At 40.8% G+C, this 12,500-nt stretch overlaps 1 protein-coding gene across 5 annotated transcripts in view; it reads right to left on the bottom strand.

Annotated features, from left to right (window-relative positions):
- Positions 1-12,500, bottom strand: part of itpr1a (inositol 1,4,5-trisphosphate receptor, type 1a) — a 93,244-nt gene that overhangs the window by 1,369 nt on the left and 79,375 nt on the right. For 4 of the 5 annotated variants that reach the window (XM_060867286.1, XM_060867285.1, XM_060867288.1 and 1 more), the window contains 11 exons: positions 11,789-11,981; positions 11,457-11,579; positions 11,035-11,210; positions 9,193-9,357; positions 8,861-9,050; positions 8,655-8,744; positions 8,336-8,448; positions 7,855-8,020; positions 5,578-5,738; positions 4,098-4,259; positions 1-302 (listed from right to left, as the gene is read on the bottom strand). The exon at positions 1-302 is cut by the window's left edge and continues 1,369 nt beyond it. In XM_060867286.1, the coding sequence (XP_060723269.1) occupies positions 216-302; positions 4,098-4,259; positions 5,578-5,738; positions 7,855-8,020; positions 8,336-8,448; positions 8,655-8,744; positions 8,861-9,050; positions 9,193-9,357; positions 11,035-11,210; positions 11,457-11,579; positions 11,789-11,981 (1,626 nt within the window). In that variant the 3' untranslated portion in view covers positions 1-215. The remainder of the gene's footprint in view (positions 303-4,097; positions 4,260-5,577; positions 5,739-7,854; positions 8,021-8,335; positions 8,449-8,654; positions 8,745-8,860; positions 9,051-9,192; positions 9,358-11,034; positions 11,211-11,456; positions 11,580-11,788; positions 11,982-12,500) is intronic. The other variant, XM_060867289.1, reaches the window with a different exon arrangement.

Here is a 12,500-nt window from a genome sequence, read left to right on the forward strand (position 1 = left end):
TGGTGATGAACCCCAGTTTCTGTGCACTTTAAGCAGGTAAAAGATACCAACACACACAGAAAGGGTAAAAGTTTTAAATCTTTCTTGATTTAAAAGTTAGAGTGTTACAATAATGTATTTTCTCTCATGAGGAGGTTCAGCACACTGAACAGAATTATGGTTAAACAAACACACACACACACACACACACAAAAATTACTTCCTGTCTCCACCCTTCATGCAGGCTGCTGGGGGTTGATATTGAGGTGGGCGGGGTTTCCCAATAGACCAATCCGCTGCTTGTGCTTTCTTTGTTCAGTCATCTGCACATAAGATACACACATACTCAGTGTAAACACACACTCATTCACAGTGTTAACACATGCATACACTCATTGTTCACAACACCTGTACTCAATTCATGTAGAAATCTAATCAGACAATCCTGCAGATACAGGTCAAGAGCTGCAGGTAAAGTTCACATCAGATGGGCTGGTTTGAGTATTTCTGTACCTTCTGATCTCCTGCTGGGATTTTTACTCACAAAGGTTTATAGAGAATGGTGAGTAAAACAAAAACATCCTGTGTGGAGAGAATCTGCAGACTCATGTTAGTTCCTTCTCTACAACATCAGAAGGATTCAGTCATTTTTCCCCACACAGGCTGCTCAGGTACTTGTTCAGTCTCTTGTCATGTCAACACTGGACTACTGCAGCTCTCTATCAGGTCTATATATGAACACAATTCATCCTCTGTAAATGATCCATAATGCAGCTGTGTGACTTGTCTTCAACCTGCCTAAGTTCTCCACACCACCACTGTGGGTTCGAGTCTCGGGCCGGCCACCACTGAGGTGCCCTTGAGCAAGGCACTGAACCCCCAACTGCTCCCTGGGCGCCGCTTCGAGGCTGCAGCTAACCACGCTAACGATGCTAGCGGCACAAACAGCATGCACGATGAGAGAGCTGGAGAGGTAAACACGTTCACCATCTCAGAGCATGACGTGAGGAGGGCATTCAAGAGAGTGAATACCAGGAAGGCAGCAGGACCAGATGGCATCACAGGTCGGGTTCTGAAAGCCTGCGCTGACCAGCTAGCACCGGTGTTCACTGAGATATTCAACCTCTCGCTGGAACAGTCTGTTGTCCCCGCATGCTTTAAACAGCCCACCATTGTTCCTGTCCCAAAGAAACCCCAGCCCACCTGCCTCAACGACTATTGCCCCGTAGCTCTGACCTCAGTAGTGATGAAGTGCTTCGAGAGACTTGTCAGAGACTTCATCACTGCATCACTACCAGACACACTGGATCCACTACAGTTCGCATACTGAACCGCTCTACAGAGGATGCCATTGCTCATCTTCTCCACACCACGATGGACTATAGAAAAGGGAATTATGCAAAAATGCTGTTTATGGACTACAGTTCAGTGTTTAACACCATAATTCCCTTCACGCTCACCTCTAAGTTGGAGGTCCTGGGACTCAGCCTGCCGCTGTGTCAATGGATCTCCAACTTCCTGACAGACAGACCACAAGCCGTACGTGTGGGCAAACACACCTCATCCACTCTCACCCTCAGCACTGGAGCCCCCACAGGGTTGTGTTCTGAGCCCCCTGCTGTACTCAATGTACACATATGACGACCCTGTAGTTTGCTGATGACCCTGTTGTGGTGGGCCTGATCTCCAGCAACAACGAGACATCCTACCTACAGGAGACTAAAAACCTGGAGAGATGGTGCCAGGAGAACAATCTTCTCCTGAACGTCAGCAAGACTAAGGAGTTGATAGTGGACTTCAGCACAAAGCAGGAGCGGTCATACCAACCGCTAAACTTCAACGGGACCCCAGTGGAGAGAGTGGACAGTTACCTAGGTGTTCACATCACACAGGACCTGTCTTGGTCCTGTCACATCAACACCCCGGTGAAGAAGGCCCGGCAGCGTCTGTACCATCTGAGACGCTTAAGGGACTTCAGACTGCCCTCTCAGGTGCTAAAGACTTTCTACACCTGCACCATTGAGAGTATCCTGACGGGTAGCATCACTTCCTGGTTCAGGAACAGCACCATGCAGGACAGGCGAGCCCTCCAGAGGGTGGTGCGTTCAGCTGAACGTACCATCCACACCGAGCTCCCTGACCTGCAGGACATCTACAGCACGCAGTGCCGGACCAGAGCCAGGAAGATTGTAAAGGATCTCAGCATCCCAACAATGGGCTCTTTTCTTTGTTGTGTTCAGGGAAACACTTTCGCTCCTTCAAAGCAAACACAGAGAGAACGAGGAGAAGCTTCTTCCTGCAGGCCATTCGGAGTTTAAACCAGGAAACACCCAGGATTTATTACTGGACCTCTCCCTACATCTACACTGTTTTTGTGCACACCTTTTTGCACTGACACTTTAACTCTGGACTTGTACAGCACAGTGCCACTTTATACACTTTATACACTATTTACACACCAAACTGCACATGGACACTTTAAGGGCAATCTTTAAAAATCACACACATTTATGTATATGTATATTTATGTATATTTATGTATATGTATATACATTATTTCTCTAATTATATTTTCATATTTTATATAGTTTTTATATAGTTTATACTTTTTTTATTTATCTATCTCCTTTTGGTTTTGGTTTATTTTTTTATCCTAAATTGCATTCCTTTTTTTATTATTATATACCGGACTGTTGCATAAAGCATTTCACTGCATGTCTGTACCCTGTGTGTGTGTGTGTGTGTGTGTGTGTGTGTGTCTGACTAATAACATTTCATTTGAATTTGAATACCAATGGTCTTAAATTTCCTCCATTTCTACAGAATCTATATGACCACGAGTCCAAACACTTAATGAACAACAATAACACTTTTACTGAAGTCCTCAGAAATCTCTATTGTTTTTACAATGATCCCCTTTCACAAACACACATCATAAACATCAGACTTTAATATATCTCTGTCCTTTAAATAAAACACCACCCTCATGGAGACCTGATTGTCGTCTCATTGACTGAAATCAGATGGACTCGAATTTGACCTTGAAATTAAATACTAATTTTGTAAACCTCTAAACTGTTGTAGAAAGGACATTATTTGCATTTACACTATTTACTGTAGAGTGTCTGAGGATGAGGTTCATTTCTGAGTCTGGTTCCTCTCAAGGTTTCTTCCTCTTATCATCTCAGGGAGTTTTTCATCATCACTGTCACCTCTGGCTTGCTCATTAGTTTTAAAATTTAATTGTATGTATTCATTTATTTATTTTTCTTCATCTTATTATTATTATTATTATTATTATTATTATTATTATTATTATTATTATTCATTCATTCATCTTCTACCGCTTATCCGAACTACCTCGGGTCACGGGGAGCCTGTGCCTATCTCAGGTGTCATCGGGCATCAAGGCAGGATACACCCTGGACGGAGTGCCAACCCATCACAGGGCACACACACACACTCATTCACTCACACAATCACACACTACGGACAATTTTCCAGAGATGCCAATCAACCTACCATGCATGTCTTTGGACCGGGGGAGGAAACCGGAGTACCCGGAGGAAACCCCCGAGGCACGGGGAGAACATGCAAACTCCACACACACAAGGTGGAGGCGGGAATCGAACCCCGACCCTGGAGGTGTGAGGCGAACGTGCTAACCACTAAGACACCGTGCCCCCCTATTATTATTATTATTATTATTATTATTATTATTAATTCCTTATTTTCTCTCTTCTGTTTCTTTAATTCTGTAAAGCTGCTTTGAGACAATGGAAATTGTTGAAAGCAATATACAAATAAACTGAAATTGAAAACTGAAATGTTTGCATAGTTTTGCTTTTAACAGATATTTTCCTGAATAAAAAAATTAGCAAGTATAATATGTTTGTCTGATCTGTTTGATTGTGTTGACTTTGCCTGCTTTTGGGACTTGTGTGAAAATCTCGTTTCTTTTTCTTGAATCAAGTGTTTACAAATGTCTAACGGTTCACAAACTCTCAACTGATACTGTATAAGTGTATGTGTGTATATATATATATATGTGTGTATGTGTGTGTGTGTGTGTGTGTGTGTGTGTGTGTGTGTGTGTGTAATCGGAGTGGAACACAGACCTGCTCTTTGAGCTCTGACAGCTGATTGGTCAGATTGGTGACGAGTCTCATGGTGGACTCCAGTTTGTCCTGCAGGGAGCGAAGTTCATTCTGTTCTCCCTCTGAGTCACTGCTCACCAGAGACATGGCTCTCATACGGGGAAACCAGTCCAAATTGTGTTCCTGTCTCAGAGAGAGAGATAAATGGAAAGAAGAAAACAGAACACAATTATATTGCCCTTATTTTCTCATTTCGGTGGCTAGATGGTTTTAGTTTGGTTCATCGTGCTAAGGTTAAGCTTCTGAAATAAAATATAAAAATATACAAACATGTTTACAGCATTCAGCAGACTCGCGTATAAAGCAACTAACAGAAACTAACTAAAGTGTCTCTATCAAAATCACATACTCATGATAGTACACAAGCAAACCACAGAACCCTGTCAGATGTCCAACTACAGGCCAATATCAAACCTCTCCTTTATCGCCAAGATCTTAGAAAAGGTTGTAGCTCAGCAGTTATGTTCAGACCTACATAGGAGTAATATTCATGAAATGTATCAGTCAGGGGGTCACGGTGGCTTAGTGGTTAACACGTTCGCCTCACACCTCCAGGGTTGGGGGTTCGATTCCCGCCTCCACCTTGTGTGTGTGGAGTTTGCATGTTCTCCCCGTGCCTCGGGGGTTTCCTCCGGGTACTCCGGTTTCCTCCCCCGGTCCAAAGACATGCATGGTAGGTTGATTGGCATCTCTGGAAAATTGTCCGTAGTGTGTGATTGTGTGAGTGAATGAGAGTGTGTGTGTGTGCCCTGTGATGGGTTGGCACTCCGTACAGGGTGTATCCTGCCTTGATGCCCGATGACGCCTGAGATAGGCACAGGCTCCCCGAGGTACTTCGGATAAGTGGTAGAAGATGAGTGAGAGAGAGTGATTGAGTGAGAGAGTGAGAAAGTGTATCAGTCAGGATTTAGGCCTCATCACAGAGACAGTGCTGGTTAAAGTGGTAAATGACCTGTTACTGGTCTCTGATCAGGGATATAATTTTTGATCCATCACGCCTACTTCAATCAAAAGGTGCAGGCTATTTTGTAGTATCTCAAGTACAAAAGTCTCCAGCAGGGGGCAGAGCTTTTTCTCACAGAGCCCCACAGTTATGGAACAGACTTCCAATTAGTGTTCAGGACTCAGACACAGTCTCAGTGTTTAAGTCCAGGTTAAAAACACATTTGTTTAGTTTAGATTTTTATGAATAGCTTTTCTTAGGTAAAGGAGCAGATCTGGAGGGTTCATGGTTATAGAGTGTTTGGTGAACTGGGATGTCTGGATGTTGTCTCCTTACCACCATCACAAGTCGCTCAGGTTTACAGACTGTGGACTGGTGGGACGCTTTATGACCTAGGAAGTCCTCACTGTGTCACCTTCTTGGTGTCTTACTAGTGATCACAAATTTGATCCATACTCCAGCATGATAACACCAGTCCTGATAAAAGACTCGTCTCACCTTGATCATTTGAGCGACGTAGCTCTCTGGACCCGTGTACTCTGTGGAGTCTTTTACTCGCACCAGCACAATGAAGTACAGGTAGTGCCAAAGATTGTGTTCCTCTTTGATGTGTTCTTCAAATGTTACTGTCTTGTTGTCAAACTTGTCTCTCTCCAACCCTACACAGACACACACAAAATATATACAGTGTTGCTTAAAAGTTTGTGAACCCTTTAGAAATTCTTATACTTCTACATAAATACGACCCAAAACATCATCAGACTTTCGTACAAGTCCCAAAAGTAAACACACAATCAGAGAAATGAGCCAACAATTTTATACTTCTTCATTTAATTATTGAGAAAAATGATCCAACATTACAGATATGTGACTGGCAAAAGTATGTGATCCTTTAATTTTACTATCTGTTGTGACTCCTTGTGCATTAATAACTGTAATTAAAGTGTCCAGTAAATTTTGATCAGTTCTGTACAACAGATTAGAAGAATTTTATTCCATTCCTCAGTACAGAGCTTAACACTGGGGTTTTACTGGGTGTCCTCACATGAACTGACTGCTTCAGGTCCTTCTACAACATTTCTGTTGCTTGTGATCGTTGTCTTGGTGTATGACCATTTTCTCTCAAGATTCAGTTCATGTACAGATGTTCTGATATTTTCATTTAGAGATCACTGGTATAATCTGAATTCATTGGTCCATCAATGATGGTAAGCTCCTGGTCCAGATGCAGCAATACAGACCCACAGCATGACACTACCACCAGCATGTTTCTGTAACATATGTTTTGTGTTTTGTCTTGTGTTCTGTATTTTATGTCTTTTATTTTGTGCCCTCTCTTGTATTGTTTGTGTCTTGCTTTCCTTGTCCCATGTCCTCCTGCCTTGTGTATGTGTCTTGTTCTTATTGGTTATAAGATAAGATAAGATAAGATAAGATAGACCTTTATTTGTCCCAAAATGGGAAGATTTCTCTGTTACAGCAGCAAAGAGAAAGAAATGCAAATATATAAAAATAAAAGACAATATAATATACAGTATATACACAACACACTGTATAAATAGAAAGAAGTATTTATGCTAACAGACATATTGCACGTTTTTCAAAATATCTGTTATTGCACATGTTTAAATACTTTGTTATTTGTTATTGTATATGCAGTCATGTGTCATTCTTTTTCATTGGTTGTTCTTAGTCATGTGTTCTTGTTCTGGTTTGTCATTGGTTCCCTGTGTGTATTTAACCCTGTTAGTGATTGTGTTTCTCGTCTTGTTTGGTCATTGCCTTGCCCAGGATTGCTTTGTTTCTTTTGTTGAATAAAATTTACACCAGCATTTGGATCCTCTGCCTCTTCATTCTACACTCGTGACATTTTCACATTCGATATAAGGTTCTTATGCTGGAATTCAGTATTTTCCTTTCTTGAAATATAACACTTCTCATTTTAAAACAAAAAGTTTTATTTTGGTTTCATTCCTTCAGAAATTATTTCTCCAATAGTCCTCTGTCTTGTCACATGATCTTTAGCAAACTTCATGGACAGAAATGTTCTTTCATAAATCAGACTTTAATATATCTCCATAGGACCCTCATGGGGACCAGATTGTCGTCTGATTGACTGAAATCACTTGGACACGAATTTGACCTTGAAATTAAATACTAATCCTAGAGGTTCACATACTTTTGCCTCTCACATATATATAATATTGGAACATTTTCCTGAATAAAAAAATGACCAAGTATAATATATTTGTCTGATCTGTTTGATTGTGTTCACATTGATTTTAGGACTTGAGTTAAAATCTGATGATGTTTTGGGTCAGATTTATGTAGAAAAACAGAAATTTCTAAAGGGTTCACAAACTTTCAAGCAACAATGTATATACAGTCAGGTCCATAAATATTGGGACATCAACACAATTCTAACATTTTTGGCTCTATACACCACCACAATGGATTTGAAATGAAGTGAACAAGTTGTGCTTTAACTGCAGACTGTCAGCTTTAATTTGAGGGCATTTACATCCAAATCAGGTGAACGGTGTAGGAATTACAACAGTTTGTGCCTCTATATATAAACAAATACGTAACCAGATTTAACTCATATGTTAATATGTTAGTCATTATGGCTGTCCTACTGTATGTAGGGTTATGCTCTTACAAGCAGTGAAAGTTCTACAGAATGTAGAAATCTCTAGTGGTGTAAGATTTCTATAAACCACTCAGGGTGTGTGTGTGTGTGTGTGTGTGTGTGTGTGTGTGTGTGTGTGTACTTGCCACATATAAAGCAGGTGGTCTTCAGCACTTCTTCTTTTCTCTGTTTCTCACTCCTTAGGTCAGCAAACGTGTCAATAATGACACCAAAGATCAGGTTCAACACAATGATGATGACCAGGAAGAAGAACAATAGGTCATAAATCACTCTCGCAGCAAACAGAGGCTCCTGAAACACACACACACACACACACACACACACACACACACACACACACACACACACACACACACACACTATTATATAAAAAGTAAGCTTAATGTGCTACATTTTGTGTGTGTGTGTGTGTATGTGTGTGTGTGTGTGTGTATGTGTGTGTGTGTTTATGTGTGTGTATGTGTGTATGTGTATGTGTGTGTAATAACACACTATTATAGCAGCACAAAGAAAAAAGTAAGCTTAATGTGCTACATTTTGTGTGTGTGTGTGTGTGTGTGTGTGTGTGTGTGTGTGTGTGTGTGTGTGTGTGTGTGTGTGCGATACCTCTTTAGAAGGTTTGCGCAGGACGTCTCCGACTCCTCCACCACTCCTCAGACCGTGACTCAGGACAGTGATCATACACATCCACAGAGAATCACATGCTCTCTCAAAATCCGCTACACACACACACACACACACACACAAAGCTGCAATACTTGGCAAAATCAGGGTTCAGTGGTTTAATGTGTCTCCTGGAACACATAATGTCTCTGACTTTCAGCTTGAGGTGAAACTGATATCTCAGAAAACTGCAACTTTAATAAGTTAATAATTAGTCATTTTACTGCTATTTAGTCAGAAAATCAACTGAAATGATTTCTACCTTCTTCTTTTCCCACAGACAAACATGAGCCGTTCTCCAACACACACGAACCCTCAGAAAGGAAACTGCTCACCTGATTCACCCCATCTTCTACACACACAAACACACACACAAACACACACACAAACACACACACACACCATTTTGAGATTTACAGGTTGAAGTTTGACTAGCTCTATTTCTGTGTATGTGTGTGTGCAGTTTACCGAGAGTGGAGTTCGAGATATTATCCACCTCCAGTATAAAATCATCTTTAAAGAAGATGTAGCCCACGATGGAGAAGAGATAAACCAGGATGAGTCCCAGGACAGCAGTTAGGACGATGGAGCGCCCATTCCTTGTTACACTTTTAATCACATTCAGCAACGTTTCCTCTCTGTTTACCAGGTCAAACAACTACAACACACAACACACACAAAAAAGAGACAATACACAGGTCAGTGACTCAGTGTTACTCACTAGTACACAAGCTCACTGTCTAAGTTTTATACATTTTAATGTTACAGATTTAAAAAGTTAAATGTTACTGAAAAGTCACCAGTAAGCTGTAGAAGAAGACATGACCACAGAGGCCCAGTGTGCAGATGAGAAGATAAAGCAAGTGAAAAAGGAACTCTCTGTCCATCACCATTGCTCTGTAACCACGAGTAAATGTCCCTCTGTTACCCACAAAACTGAGCAGGAACACAATCTTATTACAGACCTGAAAATACACAACAGACATTATATAAAAACTGCAGGAGACACCCAATGTACAGTGTTACAGTGTGTCAGTATGTTATAATGTGTCAGTGTGTGTTATAATGTGTCAGTGTGTGTTACAGTGTGTCAGTGTGTTATAATGTGTCAGAGTGTGTTACAGTGTGTCAGTGTGTTATAATGTGTCAGTGTGTGTTATAATGTGTCAGTGTGTGTTACAGTGTGTCAGTGTGTTATAATGTGTCAGAGTGTGTTACAGTGTGTCAGTGTGTTATAATGTGTCAGTGTGTGTTACAATAAGTCTGAGTGTGTTACAGTATGTCAGTTTGTTATAATGTGTCAGTGTGTGTTACAATCAGTCTGAGTGTGTTACAGTGTGTAAGTGTGTTATAATGTGTCAGTGTGTGTTACAATGAGTCTGAGTGTGTTACAGTGTGTTCTAATGTGTCAGAGTGTGTTACAATGAGTCTGAGTGTGTTACAGTGTGTTATAGTGTGTCAGTGTGTTATAATGTGTCAGTGTGTGTTACAATGAGTCTGAGTGTGTTACAGTGTGTTCTAATGTGTCAGAGTGTGTTACAGTGAGTCTGAGTGTGTTACAGTTACAGTGTGTTATAATGTGTCAGTGTGTGTTATAATGTGTCAGAGTGTGTTACAATGAGTCTAAGTGTGTTACAGTGTGTCAGTGTGTTATAATGTGTCAGTGTGTTACAATGAGTCTGAGTGTGTTACAGTGTGTCAGTGTGTTATATCGTGTCAGAGTGTGTTATAATGATTCTGAGTGTGTTACGGTGTGTTATAATGTGTCAGTTTTATAATGTGTCAGAGTGTGTTACAGTGTGTCAGTGTGTTATAATGTGTCAGTGTGTGTTACAATGAGTCTGAGTGTGTTACAGTATGTCAGTGTGTGTTATAATGTGTCAGAGTGTGTTATAATGTGTCAGAGTGTGTTACAGTGTGTCAGTGTGTTATAATGTGTCAGTGTGTGTTATAATGTGTCAGTGTGTGTTACAATGAGTCTGAGTGTGTTACAGTATGTCAGTGTGTGTTATAATGTGTCAGTGTGTGTTACAATGAGTCTGAGTGTGTTACAGTGTGTCAGTGTGTTATAGGGTGTCAGTGTGTGTTATAATGTGTCAGTGTGTGTTACAATGAGTCTGAGTGTGTTACAGTATGTCAGTGTGTTATAATGTGTCAGTGTGTGTTACAATGAGTCTGAGTGTGTTACAGTGTGTCAGTGTGTTATAATGTGTCAGTGTGTGTTACAAAGAGTCTAAGTGTGTTACAGTGTGTCAGTGTGTTATAATGTGTCAGAGTGTGTTAGTGTGTCAGTGTGTTATAATGTGTCAGTGTGTGTTACAATGAGTCTGAGTGTGTTACAGTGTGTCAGTGTGTTATAATGTGTCAGTGTGTTACAGTGTGTCGGTGTGTTATAATGTGTCAGTGTGTGTTACAATGAGTCTGAGTGTGTTACAGTATGTCAGTGTGTTATAATGTGTCAGAGTGTGTTACAGTGTGTTAATTTGTATTCACAGTATTATGTAAATGATGTCAATAATCAGTTTCATTTTGTCACAGCATGAATTTTGTCATTACTGTTATGTTTAACATTAATATTCTTATGATTTCTGTTGGTTCCTGTCTGGTCAGAAGGTGTTAGATGGAGTTGTGTGTGCACATACGTTAAAGGCTCCAAGCAGAGAAAGCATGTGATGCAGGCCTAAGGAGAACCCAATGCGTAAGACAGAGGAGATAACCAACACCCTCACTGCGTTCGGACTGGGCCACAGTAACACAAACACCAATGAGCCCAACACACCCACCCACAGTAACAGTGACACTGATGGCTCCAAGTGACCTGGAAGACATACACACACACAAACACACACAAACACACACACAAACAAACACACAAACAAACACACAAACACACACACGAGACAGAACATTTACATATACATGATTCCTGCTACTGTTTTCTCTCCTGGTATAAGAAATGCTGATGATTAATATGATGATGTTAATTAATATGATAATAATAATGATGATGATGATGATGATGATGATGATGATGATGATGATGAAGGTGTGCTGCTGTACTCACTATCACTCACACTCTCCAGTGGATAGAAAAATGCCACAAGCACGTTAATCAGCACAGCCAGGTTAAATGACACATTACTCCAGAATGACATGTTTCTACTGCACCAGTACAACACTGGTTGGGCTGAAACACACACACACACACACACACACACACACACACACAAACACACTTTGTTACTGATTTACTGAACCCTCTAACCACCCATGCGTCTGGACAGGGGGTACTGCTCTAGGTCATGTTCTGGTCCAGTACAGTCTGTTAACAGACATGCTGAATGTTCAAACACACACACACACACACACACACACACACACACAGAGGGATAATACCTCTAAGTTTTTTCTGCCACCTCATCTCACTGTACAGGTCGTCTGCTCTGAGGAAGAAGTCATTGATTTTGCTGCCCTGCTCATCTCTCTCTGTGCTGTAATACACACGTAACTTTGACTCATTCGTCAGGAACGAACAGATATGAGGGACTGGAAACACAATCTGCTCCATGGTGCGGTCCTGACGAACAATCTGCACACAAACACACACACAATTATACAAAGTGATCACAATCGAGAAAATAAATAATCTGTTTAATATACATTGTTTAGTGTGTGTGTGTTCACTATAAAATGTGTACCAGTGGATTTGACCCATTTCAATTTAATTTAGTTTTATTTGCATGGCGCTTATTAATAAATAGGCTACAGTTAGTCCAAAATGCAGCTGCCAGAGTTCTCACTAGGACAAGAAAGTATGACCATATAACCCAAATTTTATCATCTCTACACTGGCTACCTGTTAAGTTTAGAATCCAGTTTGTAGGATTACAAACTGCTGCTACTTATGTACAAGGCTCTTAATGGTTTAGCTCCCATGTATCTAACTAGTCTTCTAACACGTTACAATCCTTCACGCTCTCTGAGATCACAAAACTCAGGACTTCTGGTAGTTCCCAGAATATCTAAGTCTACTAAAGGTGGTAGAGCGTTTTCTTATTTAGCTCCCAAACTCTGGAATAGTCTTCCTGATAGTGTTCGGGGCTCAGAC

The sequence above is a fragment of the Tachysurus vachellii genome, chromosome 4, assembly GCF_030014155.1.
Source record: "Tachysurus vachellii isolate PV-2020 chromosome 4, HZAU_Pvac_v1, whole genome shotgun sequence".
Taxonomy (NCBI): Eukaryota; Metazoa; Chordata; class Actinopteri; order Siluriformes; family Bagridae; genus Tachysurus; species Tachysurus vachellii.